We start from the raw sequence: 21,280 nt of genomic DNA on the forward strand, positions 1-21,280 counted from the left end.
GCAGTGCGCGGACCCTGGTGCCCGTGCTCTGCAGGGCGAGCCCTCCGACAAGGAGGCTCTGAGGGAAACAGTTGCTCTGTGTGCAACTCCCTGAACTTTTTCTTAGGAGAGGAAATTTCCCAAGGGAAAAATCCACATAGTTACGCTGAGATAATTGTTTTCCTCAAGAACGCAAAAAGGACAGTATAACAATTTAAAAGACAAACACAAACCTCACTGTCATAGCACTGTCTCTGCTGTGTCCCTCTCCTTACTTTATATGTTTATGAACTGTTAAGAGGCGTTCCTCTCATGTTAAAGTACCCTTTACTTCCAGAATCATCCGATCGGTGTTTTAACTTTGCTGCATTTTGTTATTTTTCTGACTAGTAGTCTAAAGTTGATGCAGTTAGATTTCCCTGTTATCCCACAGTGTAGGATGTTTGCCTTTCTGCCTACTAGAAATATGTGAGGGAACCATTCTAAAATATGGGTGGATGTACATCACCTTTTATATTTTCATTATTTTCTCTTACAGTTTTAGTCACTCATTTGTCTGAGGATAAATGCCCAGTAGTTGAATTGCAAAGTTAGAGAAAATTTCTTTTAATGTCTTTTTTCATGATGTTGCTACACTGTTTCCCCAAAATTTATCCCAATTGACAGAGCTACCAATTGGCTTCTCCCAGCAGAGAGTTTCTCTCCGTTTGTCGGGTTAAAATACCTTCCCCCATCGCTAGTTTACCTCATATTGTTATAGTACATTGTTTGATAACTTGTGCAGCTACATTTTTTGATACATATTTGCTTTTTCACATTCCTTTTTATTTTTAAAATTTTTTATTTTATGGAAAAAAAGTAAAACAGTTTCCTCACAACTTTTTCATATTCTTGTGGGAGGGAGCGGCACTCCCAGTGCTACCACGGGCAGGAACTAGTTAAGAAGTAGCTCCAGCAGCTTGTGAGCAAGGCCATTTTGGAGCAGATCTGGTAATGTGTACATTGTGAAGCTCTCTGGAAACTTTGATTGAGAAAACAGTTGTATACCTAATGATTGGGCTAGCCTGTTGACTTTTTATTTTATTTTATTTTGGTGTGGGGAGTTGAACTCAGGACCTTGCGCTTGCCAGGTAGGCGCTGTGCCGCTGAGCTACATCCCTAGTCCATGGGGGCTAATCTGTTTAGAGTGTTACCTAATTTTATCTGTAGTAATTCTGGAAGATATTCAAGACTCACTCAAAGTATTAGGCTTTTTTTTGGGTCTACTTTCTAGATCTGGAAAGTGCGGAGAATTAACTGCATATTTTACTGATTCCATGTGTAGCTGATTTTCTTAAAAAAAAGGAATAACAGGAGATCGGATAAAGCAAACACATTTGAAGGGTCCTAAGCAGTGGGAAAATTGGGTGGGAAGAGTTTTGAAGAGTTCGCTGAAGCAGACATGCAGCGTTGGGGTGGCAGGTGTCTCCATGCACTGGTGGAGTTGCTTAGAGCTACTGGAAGTCATGATGATCACAGTCCCAGGGGCCAGCGAACCTCCCTGGCTTTGTGGTGTCAGGGGACACTTGATACTAGCGTTCTTTCATTGAGCGCATTTAACTGATGACTTTTAGCATTAGGTAAATGTTGAGACACTCAATCTGGAGAACAGCACGAATGGATTTGAAGGATCTAGGGTAGCAGTTACTCAGCGGTGTGGGAGAAAGGAGAGGTAATGGGGGTTGGGGGGAGAGGCGGCAGTGAGGGTGCGGTGAGGGCTGGGGCAGCAGGCTGAGAGCGTGGCACATTTGACATTTAAAGGCATTTTTAACTTCCTCATTGTAATGATACACATTTTATATTTCAGATGAATTTGCAGCTGGTTTTCTGGATTGGACTGCTCGGTGCAGTTTGCTGTGTGTTTGGCCAAACAGGTAAACAAAGAAAAGCAGTTTTCCTAGTTATCTTTTGTTCTAGAGTCTCTCACCGTTCTGTGATCAGTTAGGAGCTCAGGAAGGCCCAAGTCAGCTCTTGTGCCTCCGGGAGCCTGATCAGAGAGCAAGGTCTTTGTAGGGACTGTGACCCTGCCAGGGGATGCTGACGGCGAGTGACCAGCGGGTGCTGGCATGGCAGGGAGAGGACAGCTCTGCCAGTCAGAGGCTGTTAAGTGAGCGGGGGTGGGGGGGTGGGGGAGAGGGTTGCTGAAAAGGCAAGTAACGCATTTAGAAGGGAGTAAGTAGAGTCAGTGTGTGGGATGGCGGGCTTGTAACTGTCTGTTACTTATGAAAAGAGAAGTCTTTTTGGCATCATCTAGAAAAGCAGTGAAAAAGTTTAAGGTCTGTTTAATCTTTCTGTGAACCATGTTTTAGCGACATTCGGAATAACGAATAGACAGTTTTTCTCTCCAAATCTCAACTATTTGTTCTTAGTAAGGGAAAGACTTACTACGTGTATAGAGGACAGAAAAAACTTAATGAGACTATTGATATATTCGAATTACAAAAAAGTAACAACCTAATATCTGTATGTCAGAACTCCATAGACGAGAGGCTAAAAAGGTTTAATCTCTTTCATATATGTGAAATTTAATGAGAACTGATGAACCTGACAATAGAAAACCTGTACAAGACCTAAGAAAAAAATTTAAAAAGAAATGGCAGTAAAATGTGAAAAAATGTGAAATGCTAAGTCACTGAGAGTTGGGTTAATATTCTAATTTATACCTGTTAAATGAATAAAATCTTTTTCTATTAAGGGCTTGATGTTACTGTATCCTTCAATGTGGTATTTTTTTTTTTTTGGAATTTTTAAAAAGGAAATAATTAGACGTGTACTAAGGTTCATATATAAGGAGTCAGCAGAATGTGTGTGTCCACGTGCAAGTTGTGTGTGTGAGGGATGTGTGTGCGCATGGGGTGTTGGTGTGTCTTGGGTGTTGGTGTGCGTGTTGTGTGTGCGTGTGTGGGGTGTGTGTGCATGTGAGCAGGTGTGTGTGAACTGTATGAAGGCAACTGGAAGCAATCTAAATCTGTCCAGCATTAAATAGGGTACAGTTGTGTAACTAAATACAATATAATCATTAAAAGTCATATTATGGAAGAATCTGTAATGTTGTGGATAAAATGCTTAAAGTTTACACTTGATCTTAGCCAAAAAGCCGAGAAGTGATAAAAATGCTTAAAGTTTAAAAAGCAGTATCCAGAACTGCATATATAAAATACATCCTCAATTTCATTTAAATAATAGCATGTATATATGCTTGCTTCTTTTCTATTTCTTGGTCTCTCTATAAAAAGACTGGAAGTATACAAAAACATTAACAGTGGTTATTTTGGTGAACAGATCGTGGGTGATTTTCAGTTTGCTTGTTACGTTCTTCTGTGTTTTCTAAGTCATCTTCATAAAACATTAGCTAGGTTTATAATCACAAAAGGTACACTGAAGGCTGGGCGTGGTTGTGCATACCTGTAGTCCTGGCACTCGAGAGGCCAAGGTGGGAGAGTTGCTATGACTTTGAGGCCAGCCTAGGCCAGATAATTCAAGTCCAGCCTGAACTGCACAGTGTCTCACCAAAAAAAGTTCAAAAAAGATATGTTAGAGATAGTCCTTAACATGTTCCACATGAAAGGCATGTTAGACCGTAGGTGGACTGAAATTTAAGGCATATTTTGAAAACAGAATCTAAAAGCTCACGGGATAATGGATTGGATGGTTATGGACTGCGTGGCTTTTTCAGTTATTTAATATATTGAAAACGAAAGCCCCAAAGATGCTTCTGGGATGTGTATGTGCTACTGTGTGTCATGTGGAAAGAAATAACACCTTACGTACTCGTAAGCAAATTCATGACATTTATAGCCATTTAGAATGGTAGATTCTGAATTATGCCTTGTAAATAAATGAGAAATGTATAAGGAGATGAACAGTACCTAGTCTTTGATGGAAAAGACAAGGAAGGTAACTCTGTCCTTCCATGGCTTTCATTGGCAGGGGATCAAAACTCACTGTCTTGGGGGCAGGCCTAGTTCACCTTGGGAACTAGGTCACGATGTTCATATTTAGCATTTCTTGGGGCCAGAGATATAGCTCAGTGGCACAAGTGCTTGCTTGGCAGTGCAAGGTCCTGAGAACCAAAAAAAAAAAAAGAAACCCTAAAGAAACCAAAAAACATTTCTATATACATCGCATAATTTGTCATTAGAATCCTGATTTTTCATTGACTTCTTCTCTGAAACTTTACTTAAATAGGTCTATTATTTTCTTTTCTTGACAGATAAAAACAGGTGTCTGAAAGCCAATGCCAAATCATGCGGAGAATGTATCCAGGCAGGGCCCAACTGCGGGTGGTGCACCAATTTGGTAAGTAAGGTTGCTCTGGCCTGCCCATGTCCTTTGTTTTTGTTTTTTTTGCTGCCTGTGTGCTTTGGAAATACCAGATGGGACTTCTGAAGTCAGCAGGTGTGAATATTGTGGAGCATCCAGGACTGTGCTGTCACAGTAGCCGCTAGGCGTGTGTCTTGGTTACTTTTCTCTTCTTGCCGAGACAAACTACACAATGCCCAAAATTAAGGAAGCAAAGATTTATGTAGCTCACAGTTTGTGGAGGTTTCAGTCTGTGTTCGACTGGCTTCAAGGCAGGGCGGCATGGCAGCATGGCAGCATGGCACAGGGCAACTGCCCCTGTGTCTTCAAGGTGGCAGAGGACAGGAACAGCAGCAAGAGCAGAAAGGGAGGGGCAGAGAGAGCAAGCCTCTTTCCCTCAGGTATGTTGTATGCAGGCTATCCACCCACACCATCTGGGAGCTCTCCTCTTCCACAGGCTCAGGATGCTTAGGGAGTAAGGCCCCTGGCCCCCTGCTGAGTCTCTTACTTAAACTTCTGAACTTCTCTAGTTGACACAATGTATCAAGCATTACAGCAGCCTTACCAGAAGGTCTAAGCCATACTAGCAGCTCTCAGTGGCTCCACCCCTGTTACAGTTGGTTTTCTGTAGAGGCTTTTCCTCAACAGAATGTTTTAAAAATAAGTTAGCCTTTCACCTTCTGGCATAATTCTTTAATTGCTGAAGATGTGTTTGGAGCATATGTAATGAAATTTTATTTGGGTGTTAAAAGTAAGTTTCTTAGGTTGGCTGGTATTTAGAAAAGTATAATCCACCAGGATCTTGTGCTTTGGTAGACATTTAGGTTTGATAATAAACAAAAGCAGTGCAGTTTTTTTGAACCACCTGGCCTTTGGTATTTCCTTCCAGTAGTTTCTGTCACTTCATAAATGTGTTTGTTACCATTATGTTTGCCTAAAAACTTACAAAAACATTGTTTATTCTCTAAATACCCTCATTTACTATTAAGTTATATAGTACCGTGAATGAACGAATACCATATGACGTCATTTTTTCCCTTACTTTTACATTTCATGAAATATTTTACCTAAAATCTTCATATCTAGCATGACAGTGTTTCTGTCTTCACTAAGGTAATTTTCACGCAGATGAAACCCTTATTTCTGACAGCATTGTTTGAGGCATAGCATATTTTGAGTTTATGTCATTTTTGGAAATTTCATCCCAAGCCATAAATTTCCACTCATATATAATTAGTATATTGTTTCTAAATTTACCATATGGAAATATATTCATGACCCTTGTCATATATCATGTATTATATTGCCTTTCTTTGTCTTTTTGAGACAGGGTTTCGCTATGCAGTTCAGGCTGGCCTTGAATTCACTTTGTAGCCCAGGTTGGCCTCAAACTCACAGTAATTCTCCTGCCTCAGCTTCCCAGTTGCTGGGATTACAGGTGTGCACCACCATACCTAGCGGTCAGCATTTAAATTTTTTTAAACTTTTAGGAATACCTATTAAATTGGTGCTAGATTTTCTTGTCTCCTTTTTTAAAAAGACCACCATTAATTCAAATTTGTTTTGGCTAATATGTTTTCCCTAAATAGTGGATGGTTCAGTGTAGTATACTGGGGATTTGCCAGGCATGCTGGCGGCACACACCTGTGACTCCAGCACTCTGAGAGGCTGAGACAGGATGGTCAGAGATTTGAGCTCAGCCTGGGCAATTCAGGGACTTGGCAAGACCCTGCTGCAAAAGACAAAAAGGATTAGGGACATGTGAAGGCTCTGGGTTCAGTCCCCAGTAACACACACACACTCAACTGTAAGGATTTATCTAAGAGAATTTTAAAAAGTACTGTCTGATAATCTAGTTTATACAATATCAGGAGCTGCTAACTATGCTGAATAAGTGGTTTCATTGAAGAAATGTACTTATTTGAATGTGTGAAGTTTAAAATGTATATGTAGGCCAGTCCTGGGAAAGTCACTACTTCTTAAAATGGGCTTTGTTTTTGTACAAGAAGGCTTGCTATGGTTTGGTGAAGGGAACGTTTTGCTAAAAGCGAGAAATGAAGTACATTAAGTGTGCAGTTATGTTTAAAAAAAGTATTCGATTGCTCCGTTTTTTATTTATGTCAGTATTTTGTGTATCACTTAGACATTTTTACAAGAAGGGATGCCTACTTCCGCACGATGTGACGATTTGGAAGCCTTAAAGAAGAAGGGCTGCCATCCAGACGACATAGAAAATCCCAGAGGCTCCAAAAGCATAAAGAAAAATAAAAATGTGACCGACAGGATCAAAGGAACACCGGGGAAGCTGAACCCGGAAGACATCACCCAGGTGCAGCCGCAGCAGCTGGTCCTGCAGCTGCGGTCAGGTGCGCAGGTCCCCTACGGTGCCTCCTTGTCCACGCAGGCTGTCTTGCTTTTCTGCCGCTCTGGCTGGGGCAGCTGGGGCTGGGGCTGGGGCTCAGGACCTGTGTCTTCTGGGCAAGCACTCTGCCACCCAGCTCTCTACTGGAGGTTGTTTAAAAAACTAAATTAACGTATATTTGTGATAAGTGGGGATTACATTTGGTTTGGGTTTGGCTCACAAACATGTTGCAGCTTGATCGTTTTTACCCACCTCCCTACCTTCCCTTCCTTGCCCTTCCCTAGATCTGTTTCTTAATGTGGCTCTCGCATTTTGCTCTTTATTTGTATTCTTCTTGTGGTCTTGACACCAACTCTAGGCAAGCCAGTTTTCACTTTCAGGGCTCTTTCTCACCTGTGGCCTGGCACTCAGAGATGGGGAATAGGCTAAGGTTTAGCATTTTCTTTTGCAGACATAAGTTTTGTTTCATTTTCTTAAGACAGGGTTTCTCTATGCAGTTTAGGCTGGGCTTGAACTTACTGTGTATCCCAGGTTGGCCTCGTACTCAGCGATTGTCCTGCCTCAGCCTCCCCAGTGTTGGGATTACAGGTGTTTGCCTCCGTGCTTGGCTTAGGCACAATGATTTGTAAAACATATTCTTTAAATTCTTTGAATAATATGTTCCCTAATTTCAGAAGCAAAATCTGTTAAAGATTCAGGAGGTATTAGTTAGACTCAGTGGAGTTTAAAAATAATAGTGCCCATGGTCTGCTATAACTTTATAAAAGCAATTTCCTTCCTTCCTTCCTTCCTTCGTTCCTTCCTTCCTTCCTTCCTTCCTTCCTTCCTTCCATTTTTCTTTTTAAGACAGGGTCTTACTATGTAGTTGAGACTGGCCTAGAACTCAGGCTGGTCTTGAACTCACATGTAGTCCAGGCTGGTCTTGAACTCACATTGATCCTCCTGCCTCAACCTCTTGAGTGCTGGGATTCCACGAGTACGTAACCACACCCAGCAAAAGCAACATTTTTTTTTTTTTAAAGTGAGCCAAAATTTTTATTCATTTGTTTCTTGCATGTGAAGTATTCTTCAATGACACCCTTGGCCTGAGATTCTTTGCCTTAGTCCCAAATGCAACATTTTAACCATTTAGTTTCCTTTGTAGTCATTTAATATTGTTGACAGTGTTCAGAGTTCTTCTAGGTCCCTGTGACAGTCCCATGTCTAGAAATGAACCCCCCAGCCCTGTCCTGTCTTTGCTTCCCGCCCTTTCTGGGGGGAAGAGTGGGAGCTCCTTGTCCCGTACCTCCTTCCTGTGCCTGCTGGCAGCCTCGGCTGCTGTCCCACTGTTGCCCTGGACATCCACGCCTGCAGGAGCCTGTCAAGGCTGTGTATTCATTTTATTATTCATTTAAACGTGCGTGTACCAGGCGATGCTTTGAATCCCTCGCCACGCCGTCCGCCTGGCCTGTGACGCGCTGCGATGCTCTCGTGTGCAGTGCCTTCCAGGCTCCTCCTTGTATCTTTCTTTCCTCTCCCTACACTACTCCCTGCAAAGGTTGGCTTTCTTTCGTGGCTTTAAAAACACTTCTGTGCTGCAACCGCCGGCATTCTTCTCTTGAGGTCTGCACCTGTCTGTCTGGCTGCCTGCTAGAAGTTCATAGAAAGACAGATTTACGCATTAAAAGTGAATGCTTTTTCCCCTAAACCTTCATTTTCTCCGTTTTTGGGGAGGTGAGGTGCTGGGGGGCAACCCAAGGCTGAGCACGGGTCAGGCAGGCCCTGTACCGCCGAGCTGCGTCCCCGGCCCCGTGCTTCCGGCCAGTCCACACACCATCTGTGTGTCTCTTCTCCGCTGGCCTCGTTGTTTCCGTGGACGGCTTCATCGTACTCCCCTTGGGTTTTTCCCGGAGTTTCTTTCTCTATAATTTATTTTGAGAGCTTCTGACAGGTTTTCTAAAATAAAGATGAGATTATTTCACTCACTTGCATTTAGTGGCATCCTATTACACAGGGAGCAGACTTATCACTCAGAACTTTAATCTCTAACATGTTCTTCGCGTTGCCCTTCAGGTCTAATTTATGGACTTTTGTTTGTTTTTCTCGTAGGTGTAAATGTGGGTTAGCTTTCTGCTACTGTAAGGACTACGGGAAATAATGACCTGACGATGGGGATGTACTGGGGCTCCCCGCTCTGGAGTGTTGCTGCATGGCTGGGTGGCCCTAGCCCTGTGGGCCTGTGGCGTGCTGGCCCTGCGACTGGGAGGCGGTGACACCGCAGTGTTCAGTTCACTTCTCGGTCTGCGTGCAGAGGAGAGAGGAAGCGATCAGGGGCCTAAAGCCCGCCCCCGGGGCCGCCGCCAGGGGCCAGGCCTTCAGTTAGGTCCCGTCTTGAAGTTCTCACCACCTCCCAGCAGGGTTTCACATGAGGGGCTTTGGGGGGAAACATTCCAGACCGAACTGTAACAGACGTGACTTCATCTGTTTTGTTCAGTGTGGGTTGGTGTCCTTCATCTTTGCCTCCTTACTACCTGATTTTTTAAGTATTTGTTGACTGAAACTGACTACGTGGGTGAATCGGGTTACTTGTACAATTCTTCAGGTTTCGTGAGAATTAGGTACTGAATGCATTTCATTTTACAGCGTTTGCCGTGCACATCAGATTTAGTTGGTTACTCTCGTTTGCTCAGTTTTACATTTGCTAATTTTCTTTCCTCTCACCTCTGTTTAATTAGGAGAGCCACAGACGTTTACATTAAAATTCAAGAGGGCTGAAGACTACCCCATCGATCTCTACTACCTTATGGACCTCTCCTACTCCATGAAAGATGATTTGGAGAATGTGAAGAGTCTTGGGACAGAGCTGATGTATGAGATGAAGAGGATCACTTCGGACTTCCGCATTGGTAGGCGTGTGAGGAGGATTGATAATCTCCGCGTGGCTAAGTCTTGCCGCTTCTCGAAGCCCTTTCATGGTCCCTCCTCTGTGCTTCGCAGTGGGTGTGTGCCATAGATAGGCCAGGTTCTAGTCTTTTCCTTCTGACTTCTCTCACCTGTGCGGTATCTTCCTCCTCGTCCTCATTCTTTGGACGTGGTGTGTTGCTGTGTAGCTTGACACCGATTGTGCCGGGTAGATGAAGAGATCCACGCTTGCTTTTCCAGGAATTTACTCTTTCATCTATTGGTTCATTTTAGAAATGTGTCAAGTACCCCAGATTCTCTTTCGTTACTAATTAGAACGACCCGCTTCTCGTACAACCTAATTCCGCTTCACATCCGTCTGTATGGGCGGCTGAGCCCCTCTTCTTCTGCTCTCTACTCCTGTTCCACCGGAGGTTTAACAGCAGAATACCGGAGCGACTCAGTGGCCTCTTTGAGGCCTAAATATTGCCTTTTAAAAATGAGCTCTGTTTTAAGTGGAAATACTTCTTTAAAAAATAGCACTTGCTAGAAATGCCTTTTTATTTAGCAAGCATAATTGATGATAGAAATTAAAAGCTTTTTGGGGGGGTTCTTTTTGAGACAGGGTCTCGCTATGCGCTTCAGGCTGGCCTTGAGCTCACTTTGTAGCCCAGGCTGGTCTCGAACTCACAATGATCCTCCTGCCTCAGCCTCCGGAGTGCTGGGATTACAGGCCTGTACCACCACGCGCAGTGAATGTGAATTATTTTTAAAGTAGGTAAGGTGGGCGTGGTGACGCACGCCTGTGATCCTAGCACTCAGGAGGATTGCTGTGAGTTTGAGGCCAGCCTGGGTTACAGAGTGAGTTTAAGACCAGCCTGAACTGCATAGCGAGACCCTGTCTCAAAAAGACAAAATAAAACAAAGTAGGTAGACCTACTTATTCTTAGTCTCTTTGGTCTGCTTTGAAACAACGCCATAAACTGGATAGCTTTATAAACAACAGAAAGTGATCTCGCACTCTTCCAGAGGCTGAAGTGTTCATGGTCAGGACAGGTTCGCATCTGCTGCGCACTGCCTTGTGGGTCCCAGGTGGTGCCAGAGCGATGTCCTCACACCGTGGAGGGTGGAGGGGAGACAGCCACTCCCTGGGCCTCTTTATGAGGTTGCCATTCCCAGAGCTCCTCCTTCATGTCTGACCACCCCGCAAGGGTCCCTTTCCAGTACCATCACTCTGGGGATTCGGTTTTCAAGGTGAGAACTTGGGGGAGGGGCACAGACGTTGCCTGTAGCAACTTACCCCTGAAAACAAAAAGGTTGACTTTGTCAAAAAATGGAAGTTTATCTTTCTGTCTTTATCTGTGTATTTGTCTGCCCATGTGTATGTTTCTTCTCAGGCTTTGGCTCGTTCGTGGAGAAAACGGTGATGCCTTACATTAGCACAACACCAGCAAAGCTCAGGAACCCTTGCACCAGCGAGCAGAACTGCACCAGTCCGTTCAGCTATAAAAACGTGCTCAGTCTTACCGACAAAGGAGAAGTGTTTAACGAGCTTGTTGGTAAACAGCGCATATCTGGGAACTTGGACTCCCCTGAAGGGGGTTTTGATGCGATCATGCAGGTGGCGGTTTGTGGAGTAAGTGCCCATTTCGTCCCGAAAAAGTGTGTTTTCCCATTATGTCCCTGTTAACCCGGGCAGGTAGCTCATTCGTACAGAGTTTTCAAAGCCATCAGAGGCAGTGGGGCGTGTGGTGGTGCTGTGACTGGCGTCCTGGGGCTTGGGAAGCGTCGCCCAGGTGTCCAGAAGTGGGTCTGACGTTACCTGAGGCATCACCGTCCGCCTTGCGAGTGGTCAGATGGAACAGTGCCTGGAATCCTTTCCCTTTAGTCGGGCTTCTTCTTCTCATTATGTTTTTGTCTGTTTTGAGACAGGGTTTCACTATGCAGTTCATGCTGGCCTTGAATTTACTGCATAGCCCAGGCTGCCCTCAAATTCACAATGATCTTCCTGCCTCAGCCTCCTGAGGGCTGGGATTACAGGCCAGGCATGCACCATCGTGCCCGGCTTTCTTCTGCCCATTTTCTTTCAGAGATAATCCTGTGTTTTAGTAATTCAAAAAGAAAGAACTTCTTAAGCCCTAGTTTGTAAGCTGTATGATAGCATATGTTTTGAGAAGGATTTGTAGCTTTACCTAAGCAAGATTTTCAATAATACCCATATTTTTACGACCCAGATACCAGTTGAGTGTTTTGTGGTGACCTGTTCATGATAGTAACTGAGGCTGAAAGTAGCAGAGCTTTTAATGATTTAACCGAGTCTGAGCTGCAGATAGAGTATGTCTGGAATACCTGTCCTTGTCTCATCTTTTTCTCCTTAGTAAGTGCTACCTGTTATCCAAGTTAGTCAGTGAAGCAATATAGTTGTTAGTGTAGTAGTTAGAATTTCCCCATGCCCCCGATCCTAGGGGCTTTCCTGAGCCTGTCTGGGGCCATTTTCTTCTCTCTTCAAAAGGACCGTGATAGTACGTAACTCATACGCGTATTGTGAGATTTCAGTACAGTTATCATATGAAGTACCAGCAAGCACTCAGCAAGTACGAACTGCTGTCTTGTTACTTTTTGACTTCTCTCTAGGGTATTTGCAACTTAATGTTAGTCCCAGCTTTTACTGCTGAAGAAATAGAGCTCCCTGGCAGTCTGGAGCTTGATATTTCGTTTTTCATCCTAGCCATTATTATTTTTTTTTGGTACCGGGAATTGAACTCAGGACCTTGCGCTTGTCAGGCAGGCGCTGTGCCACTGAGCTATCTCCCCCGCCTTCCTAGCCATCATTGTGATCGCTTTGGAGAGCATCCTCTGTGCTGCCTCTGTACCCATCCCTTAACTAGAGGGTGTATTCAGCACAGCACACACAGTCGTGGCCATCTCTGAGCTTTTAGTTCTCTTCCTCTAGACCCAAAAGAGACAGACATTCCCCTTTCGAAAGACTGTTAGCATCACTAAAGTTAATTCTCGCCTGAAAGGAATTTATCTTATGGTAGTTTTTTCTTACAAGCATATAAATGGACATTTTGAGTTCCTGTACATTTAGACAAATATAATTGTAAAGTAGAAGATTTTGCTGGTACATAAAATTCTTTGTTGAAGCCGGGTGTGATGGCCCACGCCTGTAAAATCCCAGCACTTGGGAGGCTGAGGCAGGCAGATTCTTGTGAGTTTGAGGCCAGCCTGGGCTGTAAAGTGACCTCAAGGCCAACCTGAACTGTATAGTGAGACCCTGTCTCAGAAAGACACACACACACGATCCTTCGTTGAATAGGGTGGAGGGTAAACTAACGGACAGTCTGCACCTATGGATGAGTCAGAATGGGTAGGATGAAGCAGGGCACGTCCTCGGGTAATTTTTTTCCTATAGTAGAAGAAGGTCTAAGGTGGAGGGCTGACAGGAAGCATATGGATAGAAGAAGAGCAGGGGTGGGTGGCAGTTTAGCAGGTGCCAGGAGGACACTTACTCAGCCAGTACTCATCAAGAGCCTCTAAAAGGTAACTGCTGGCTGCTGCAGAGTGAAATGAAAAACGGTTTTTAAAAAGAGCTTAGAGACACTGGTGACTTGGCAAGAAATAGCTGTGGGGCACAGGAGCTTCATTCCTTGGGCTCTCCAGATTTGTCAGCAAGATCATTAACGTGCAAAGAAAAGAGAAGATACACAATTAGATTAACCATGCAGTTGTAGCCTGCGCGGAAATCAAAGATTGTGCTGAATTACTGTCAGTAGCATTTTAAAACTGAAATACCTTTCTCTGCAAGTCACTGATTGGCTGGAGGAATGTCACGCGGCTGCTGGTGTTTTCTACCGACGCCGGGTTCCACTTCGCCGGAGACGGGAAACTCGGCGGCATTGTTTTGCCCAATGATGGCCAGTGTCACCTGGAGAACAACGTGTACACAATGAGCCATTATTACGTAAGTGCCCGAGTCCTCAGCTGGCCAGTGGTTCTGTGTTGGATTTCAGTGTTCAGTGAGTTTTGTGGGTGACTGGCTTGTGGGTATCCAGGCTTGGGGTCCCGTTGGTTGGTGAGTGTGCGTCCGCACCAGCGGTCAGCTCAGCTGCTCTCGCAGTTTGTGACGCTGCGGCTGTGTGCTTGCTTCCTGCCCTTGGACCAGGGCTTGCGGGGCTGGACACTACGGCCAGTCCATTCCTCACCTTGTTGCCCGTCTCCTTTGGCTTGTGTATTCCATTTAGTAGGAGAGTTGCTGTTATTTGTAGATGAATAATTCATCTATTTTTACATTCTTTTTTCTTTTTGATACTGGGAATCAAACTCAGGACCTTGTGCTTACCAGCCGCTGAGCTACATCCCCAGCCCTAACTTTACATTCTTATTTTGTCTTGTTTTATATGATTTTAAACATACCCTGCCTTGAATGAGAATAAAGACTGACAAATTACTCAAAGTCCTTGAAAACATCCAAATGTTGATAGATCTTAATCTTTTTCTTTTTTTTTTGTTTTTTTTTGAGACAGGATCACACTATGTAGTTCAGGCTGGCCTCAGTCTTCCTGCCTCAGCCTCCCAAGTGCTGGGATTATAGGCGTGTGCCATCATGCCCGCCTCCTTGCATCTTCTTCTTAAGTGGTAGATAATAGAACTTTTAATTACTTGCCGTGGTTTGGTTTCACTGTCCTTGTGTTTATTGTACATAGATTATCTTATTAGTTAAGATATTTTTAGTAGAGCAATTGTCAGACAGAAAGGTAGAGAAGATTAGAATCCACTGTGTAAAAAAAAAAGAAACTAACATACAAACACTACCCAACCCAGTAATCACTTACATTTTGGGCTTTCTTTTTTGAATACTGGGAATTGAACCTAGAACCTTGCACTTACTTGCCAGGCAGGTGCTGTTCCTGCTGAGCTATGTCCCCAGTCCTCATTTACATTTTATATTCTTGCTTGAAAGCACGGGAGGGTAAGTTATCCAGTTATGTATGCAAACATTTTCAAGAAGTATTGAAAAACTGAGACATAGGAAGGTGTGTTTATATACTGAACTATATTATTAATTTTTAGGATTATCCCTCTATTGCCCATCTTGTCCAGAAACTCAGTGAAAATAACATTCAGACGATTTTTGCCGTTACTGAAGAGTTTCAGCCTGTTTATAAGGTAAGGATGCGTGAAGTAAAAAGTTCTAACCCTTTTTGTTTTGTTTTGTTATTAGAGGCAAAATTATATGTCTGAATTGAAGTGTGGCAAAGTGCTACCAGGTAGGCAGACAGAATTTTACCAGAGATTTGTGTAATTTTTAATTAGACTTCATTAAAGTGGCTGTCTTTTTTCAAGTTTGATGCTTAAAGTTTAGGAAGTATATAGGGAGCTGGTGTTTAAAGATAACTGTTACTTGCTTAGTGAATTCTGATGGGCTCAGTGACTAGTGTTGGTATTTCACATTTTATCTTTCAATGGCAGGAACTGAAAAATTTGATCCCTAAGTCAGCAGTAGGAACGTTATCTGCCAATTCAAGCAATGTAATTCATCTGATCATTGACGCGTACAATGTGAGTACATTTTAAGATCAATTTTGGACAATCCCTGGCCGAGGGGACTTTGCTCAAAGAAAAGAAAACTTCTTTATACACAATTTGGCAAGCTAAGAAGGCAACAACAAAAACAAATTGTGTATCTGAAGGAAAAAACTTTCTATTATCTTAAAAAACCATGGCATAAGCAAAGCAGAAGTATGATCAAGGCCTTTGGGGAAATTTCTGAGTATGTGTTTGTCAGTAAGCAGTGGATGTCCTTGTTGGGGAGCGTGTATAAAATGCCACTTACATTTATGTTTGTAAGAGTCCCCAGTGTTCTGTCTCCCCAAAGCATCCTTTACAGACGGATACACTTTGCCATCATATTTTTTGCTGGAGAAGCTTTTTTGGCATTTCCTTTCTTACCACATTGTCAGAGGATTTGATTTTCATATCTGTCTCCTAAAATCCATAAATTGTAAATATATGTGGTCTGCCTGTCTTAAGATTTGTAAGATTGTTTTATCTTCACCCTTGGAAGGGAGTTGTAATTAAGGAGAAATAAAGCTTCCTTTCTCAAGCTTAATTTAGAGCAACTTTATGATTACCCATAACATTGGTTAATAGTCATTGTAGAAATCTGAAGGCGTTTGTAGTTTCAGGGTAACTGTCATGCACCGCGCACACCACTTTCATGTCCCCCTCCGCAACCCTTTGGCAGGATGAACTTCTAATAAATACATGTATGTTTTACTTCGTGCCCTGGGGATGCCGTGGTGTTGCCAAGAGACCTGACTCAGAGAGAGGAATTTTGCAGTGGTTTTTGAGAAGCCAGTTGTTTGATGTCTTCCCCATACCTGTCCTCTGTCTTACAGGATATCTTCTAGCTGCCGTCCTGCTAGGCTGTGGGCAGGAAATAGCTTGCCCTTGCAGCCCCTCCCAGGTAGTGAGCCCAGGTTGTATAATAGGTGGTTTACTTCGGTTCCTAGTCAGCTGGAAGGGGTAAGGTCAGAGGGGAGCCATTGCCTGTGGGCAGAGAAAGCCTTTGTTCTCCATTCTTAGGACTCCTAGTTACTGTCAGGCCTCTATGCTGCAGGGTCATGGGATAATAACTGAATAAGTCAAACAAATGCGTTCAGTTGTGTCCATTATTTTAAGATTGGACCCTTGTTAATAGGCGCCTGTTTCTCTTGGTTTGTGTTTTCTAGGCATTCATTTCGATTTGGCTTCACAGTATTTTATTGAAATGACTTGTTAGTTCTAAACAGGTTATTTTACCATTGCTTGTATGCACTCGGGTACCGTTTTATTTGATTCATCTGTTCATAACTTTCTTTTAGTCCCTTTCTTCAGAGGTAATTTTGGAAAATACCAAATTGCCAGAAGGAGTAACCATAAATTACAAGTCCTACTGCAAGAATGGGGTAAACGGAACAGGGGAAAATGGAAGGAAATGTTCCAATATTTCCATTGGTGATGAGGTATGTTGTATAAGCCTTCTCTGTAGAAGAGCGATTGCTTACACAAGAAAATTTACTTTCTAATGTGAGAGACGTTGAGTAGCTTTTTGAAAGACTTCTATTCATTGCTAAATTAACTTAATCTGGGTTTTTTGCCCTTCAAGGTTCAATTTGAAATTAGCATAACTACAAATAAATGTCCGAATAAGAACTCAGAAACCATTAAAATCAAGCCTCAGAGCTTCTCCGAGGAGGTGGAGGTCATTCTTCAGTTCATCTGCGAGTGTGAGTGCCAGAGCGAGGGCATCGCCGAGAGCCCCGAGTGCCACGGCGGCAACGGGACGTTCGAGTGCGGCGCGTGCAGGTGCGTGGTGAGTGGTGCTGCCGAGGTGGCCCGCGTGGGACCCTCCCTGCCTGTGGTCGGATGACCTCCTCCTCACCGAGCAGTGAAAGCGCTCCTCGCCAGGCAGGGCGGCGCAGCAGATGTTAATGGGGCAGGTGGGGTTCCCCCTCACGGCACCATTCTCTTTCCTAGGCAAAATAAACCTACATAAAGTATGTGAAAATAGTTTAGGAAAGTGTTTTGGGAAAATAGCTTAGAAAATTGTATCAAACAGATAATAGTGATTTTTTTTTCTGAAAAGTAGAATTAGGAAGCAACAAATCATATTTACCCTGTACTCCATTAATTCTGCATTGTTGGAATAGTTTTTTTAAAAAATAGAATATGCTGTAAAATTAAAAGGGAGAAAGTGGGTTTTTCAGAATGTAGACTCTAACCTAAACCAAGTTATTTTAAGTATTTCACACATGGCTACATTTTTTTTTTTCTTTTACAATACTGATAATTGAACTCAAGGCCTTTGCATTGAGCTACATTCCAGCATTTTTTAGTGTTTTATTTTATAATCTTTGGAAACAGGGTTTTGCGCAGTAGCTGAGTTGCCCAAGGTAGACTTGAACTTGTGATCCTCCTGCCTCAGCCTATCAGAGTGCTGGGATTACAGGCATGCGCCACCACACCTCCTGGTTATTTTTTAAAGTAAAAATTAAAACTAAATGTACTTTGAGTATGGCTTCCTCTTTACAGAAGTAGGCGGAGAAAGGAACATTTTGAGATAAATGTCAGCCCCTGATAACTGCTAACAAAGGTCATTAGCCATGAGAAGAATGCACGGCCACAGTTGACTACCGATTATTAATTGTCTGTTCTAAATGGCGTGTTGTATATACCCTGTTTGAATCATGAAAATCCATTTTAAGTGAAATGTCATTTAACCAAAAAAATTATCCTGAATATTCTTTGCCTTTCTTCCCATTTTTTACCACAGATAGAATCAAAATACCCAATGACCATGAACTTTGGACATTCTGAAAATATATAGGGATTGCATCTGAAAATTCTGGACCTATAGATGTTTTTAAACAATATGTTAGTTATATTTGCATTTGATGTACTTAGTATATTTTCAGCTTCTCTGCACTTTTGGGGATGTGTTTTTTATTTATGTATTTATTTTTGTCTTTTTGAGACAGAGTCTTTTTGCTAGGCAGTTCAAGCTGGCCTCAAGGTCACTTTGTAGCCCAGGCTGGTCTCGAATTGGCAACAATCCACCTGCCTCAGCCTCTGGAGTGCTGGGATTACAGGCATGTGCTACCATGCCCAGCCTAGGGGGGCGTGTTTTTTAATGTTAACAGTTGGATCATTGCTTGAAAACTTAGTGGTAATTCACCTACAATAGAAAAATAATACTATATCATTTGAAAATATATCTTCACATTCCCTTTAAGTTTATTGAGAAGCCAGGCATGGTAGTGCACACCTATCATCCCAGTACTTGGGAAGCGGAGGCAGGAGGATTGTGAAGTTAAGGCCAGCCTGGGCTACACAGTAAGTTTATGGTCAGTGTGGACTGTGTAGTAAGTTCAAAATAAAAAAAAGGAGTAAATTCTGTTTTTGTAGATTTCTTTTTTGTCTTTTTTTGAGATAGGGTCTCGCTATGCACTTCAGGCTGGCCTCGAGCTAGCTTTGTAGCCCAGGCTGGCCTCAAACTCGCAACAATCCTCCTGCCTCAGTCTCCCGAGTGCTGGGATTACAGACGTGTGCCACCACGCCCGGCTCTAGATGTTTTTTTCACTTGTTCATTACTGGGTTAGAGTTTTGCATTTTGATCACATTGGTGACTTTTTAAAGACATGTTTTCCGCAGGCCACTGCACAGGCTGGCTGCCGGGCCGGGTGTGTCTGCAGGCTGTGGTGTGTGGCACGCACAGTCCTACCCGGCGGCCAGGTGGCTGAGGAGATCGTGCGTGGCTCTGTTTCCTCTCCCACGCTGCACTGTTGTCAGTGAATGGCTTCTCCTCAGGTGCAACGAAGGCCGTGTTGGCCGGCACTGCGAGTGCAGCACGGATGAGGTGAACAGCGAGGACATGGACGCCTACTGCAGGAAGGAGAACAGCTCCGAGATCTGCAGCAACAACGGCGAGTGTGTCTGCGGCCAGTGCGTCTGTAGGAAGAGGGACAACGCCAACGAGATCTACTCCGGCAAATTCTGCGAGTGCGACAACTTCAACTGCGATCGGTCCAATGGCTTAATTTGTGGAGGTGAGAAAAGTCTCTGTGATGGTTATAAAGCGTGGTCCTGAAGAGCTTCCCCAGGGAGTAAGTGGGAGAAGGGCCACTGCCTGGAGGGACGCTTTCCTCCAGGTTGATGCGTATTTGGACTTGAGGTCACTGCTGTGATTTTATGTTTGGACGTTATTTCGAGGACTCGTATTTTTCACGGCAGGCAATGGCGTGTGCAGGTGTCGCGTGTGTGAGTGCTACCCCAACTACACCGGCAGCGCGTGCGACTGTTCTCTGGACACCGCGCCCTGTGTGGCCTCAAATGGGCAGATCTGCAACGGCCGGGGCGTGTGCGAGTGCGGCGTGTGCAAGTGCACGGACCCCAAGTTCCAAGGGCAGACCTGCGAGACGTGCCAGACCTGCCTCGGCGTCTGCGCCGAGCACAAGTGCGTACTTCCCCATTGCTTGGGTGTATTTCCCTCTGCTGACCTGTGCGGGTACCATTATCAGGACGAGCAGCAGGTTATTACACTGTAAATAAAATAATGGGAACCAGGAGAAGGAACCGTTTATTCCACTGCAAGTAGTATAGTGAACGCAAAGAAGCCCACTCTTTATTTGTGAGCAAAGCTCTTTCTCAGTAGTAACGTGTATTGCGTGATACTAGAGCACATCACGTGAGAGCTGCACTAATACGGTGATTCAGTTTTCTGTATAATTGAATCCATGGGGTTACTTTTGTTAAACTGGAATTGCTGCCTCCTTTTGTCCTTTGGGCACTGGGGTTGGAACCAAGGACCCTGTATATTCTGCACAAGCCCTCTGCTACTAAGCCGCACTCCCACCCCCATTGCTGTCTTTTTTCTTTCTTGTCCTTTTTGGGACAAGGTCTCACTATGCAATTCAGGCTGCCTTGTTTTTGTTTTTTTGTCTTTTTGAGACAGGGTCTTGCTATGCAGTTCAAGCTGGCCTTGAGCTCAGTTGGTAGCCCAGGCTGGCCTCAAACTTTCAACAATCCTCCTGCCTCAGCCTCCCAAGTGCTGGGATTATAGGCTTACAGGCGTGCACCATCACACCCAGCCTTGGCCTTGAACTCACTATGTAGTCCAGGCTGGCCTCAAACTCATAGCAGTCCTCCTGCCTCAGCCTCCCGAGTGCTGGGATGTTCCTGCATTTATATTAAGAGCTAACACACTAGTGAAAATGGGGAAATAATCAATACTTGATTTCTGTCCCCAGTTTTCCCATTCAGACTCATATATATAGGTACTTTTTGACTCCATAGAAAAAGAAATAGCTAATATTCAGAACCACCAGTAACAGGAAGAAGTTTTTTGTGTTTTGACAACAAAATGTTTCACATCATCGTAGGTTGTTCAACGCAGTCTGCAGATGACTTTGGCATGGTTGCTACCCACGTGGCAGGGTGGCACCGGGCTGGAGTCATTAGAAAAGACTGGGAGCCAGGTCTGTTTCAGAGTTCAGAGCAGTTTCCCGTCTCAGACACCAGAAGCCACCTTCGGCACCGGAAGTTTGGAGCACTCCGGTTTGCTTGAGTGTCTCCCGGCCCACGGGGCCAGCCTGTGGCAGTGAGGCTGCGTCACACTGCAGGGAGCCCTGCTGGCACACCTCTTTGGTGGCCTGTGGCTTCCTGGGTGCTTCTCCTGTGCTGTGGGGACCTTCTTGCCTCTTCCCGTTGGCTGGGCTGGGCAAGCCAGGGTGCAGCTGGTATGAACAGCGGGGCCCACAGCTGCCTAAAAATAGCATCCGTATGTAGTGTCCATCCAGAAGTGCAGTATTCCTCTTTCACTGATCATTCTTCCCTTGGTCATGAGCTTAGCACACAAAATTATCTTTAAACTAAATTTACCTTAAGTAATACTTTTTTGTCTTTTAAAAACATTTTCATGGGGCTGGGGATTTAGCTCAGCGGCAAAAGCGCCTGCCTGGCAAGCGCAGGGTCGTGAGTTCGGTTCCCGGTACCAGAGAAAAACCGAAAAACAAACAAACAAACAAAAAAACATTTTCATGGGTCAGGGATATAGCTCAGTGGCGCAGTGCCTATCTGGCAGGTGTGAGGTCCTGAGTTCGATTTCTGCTATTAAAAAAAAAACCAAAACATTTTCATTAGTACATATTTACCATACAGAACAATCACGTTCATCAC

At 44.0% G+C, this 21,280-nt stretch overlaps 1 protein-coding gene across 1 annotated transcript in view; it reads left to right on the forward strand.

The window, feature by feature from the left end:
- Nucleotides 1–1,825: 1,825 nt before the first annotated feature.
- Itgb1 (integrin, beta 1 (fibronectin receptor, beta polypeptide, antigen CD29 includes MDF2, MSK12)) overlaps nucleotides 1,826–21,280 on the forward strand; it is a gene marked incomplete at its 5' end in the record, with an annotated part of 28,419 nt that continues 8,964 nt past the window's right edge. Inside the window, 12 exon segments of the mRNA XM_013521440.1 lie at nucleotides 1,826–1,892; nucleotides 4,232–4,317; nucleotides 6,464–6,686; nucleotides 9,397–9,567; nucleotides 10,960–11,198; nucleotides 13,371–13,526; nucleotides 14,636–14,731; nucleotides 15,035–15,124; nucleotides 16,429–16,569; nucleotides 16,713–16,912; nucleotides 18,914–19,152; nucleotides 19,337–19,559. Of these exon segments, the coding sequence (XP_013376894.1) occupies nucleotides 1,826–1,892; nucleotides 4,232–4,317; nucleotides 6,464–6,686; nucleotides 9,397–9,567; nucleotides 10,960–11,198; nucleotides 13,371–13,526; nucleotides 14,636–14,731; nucleotides 15,035–15,124; nucleotides 16,429–16,569; nucleotides 16,713–16,912; nucleotides 18,914–19,152; nucleotides 19,337–19,559 (1,931 nt within the window).

Source organism: Chinchilla lanigera, unplaced genomic scaffold (assembly GCF_000276665.1).
Source record: "Chinchilla lanigera isolate Chin_1 unplaced genomic scaffold, ChiLan1.0 scaffold00061, whole genome shotgun sequence".
In the NCBI taxonomy this organism is placed as follows: domain Eukaryota; kingdom Metazoa; phylum Chordata; class Mammalia; order Rodentia; family Chinchillidae; genus Chinchilla; species Chinchilla lanigera.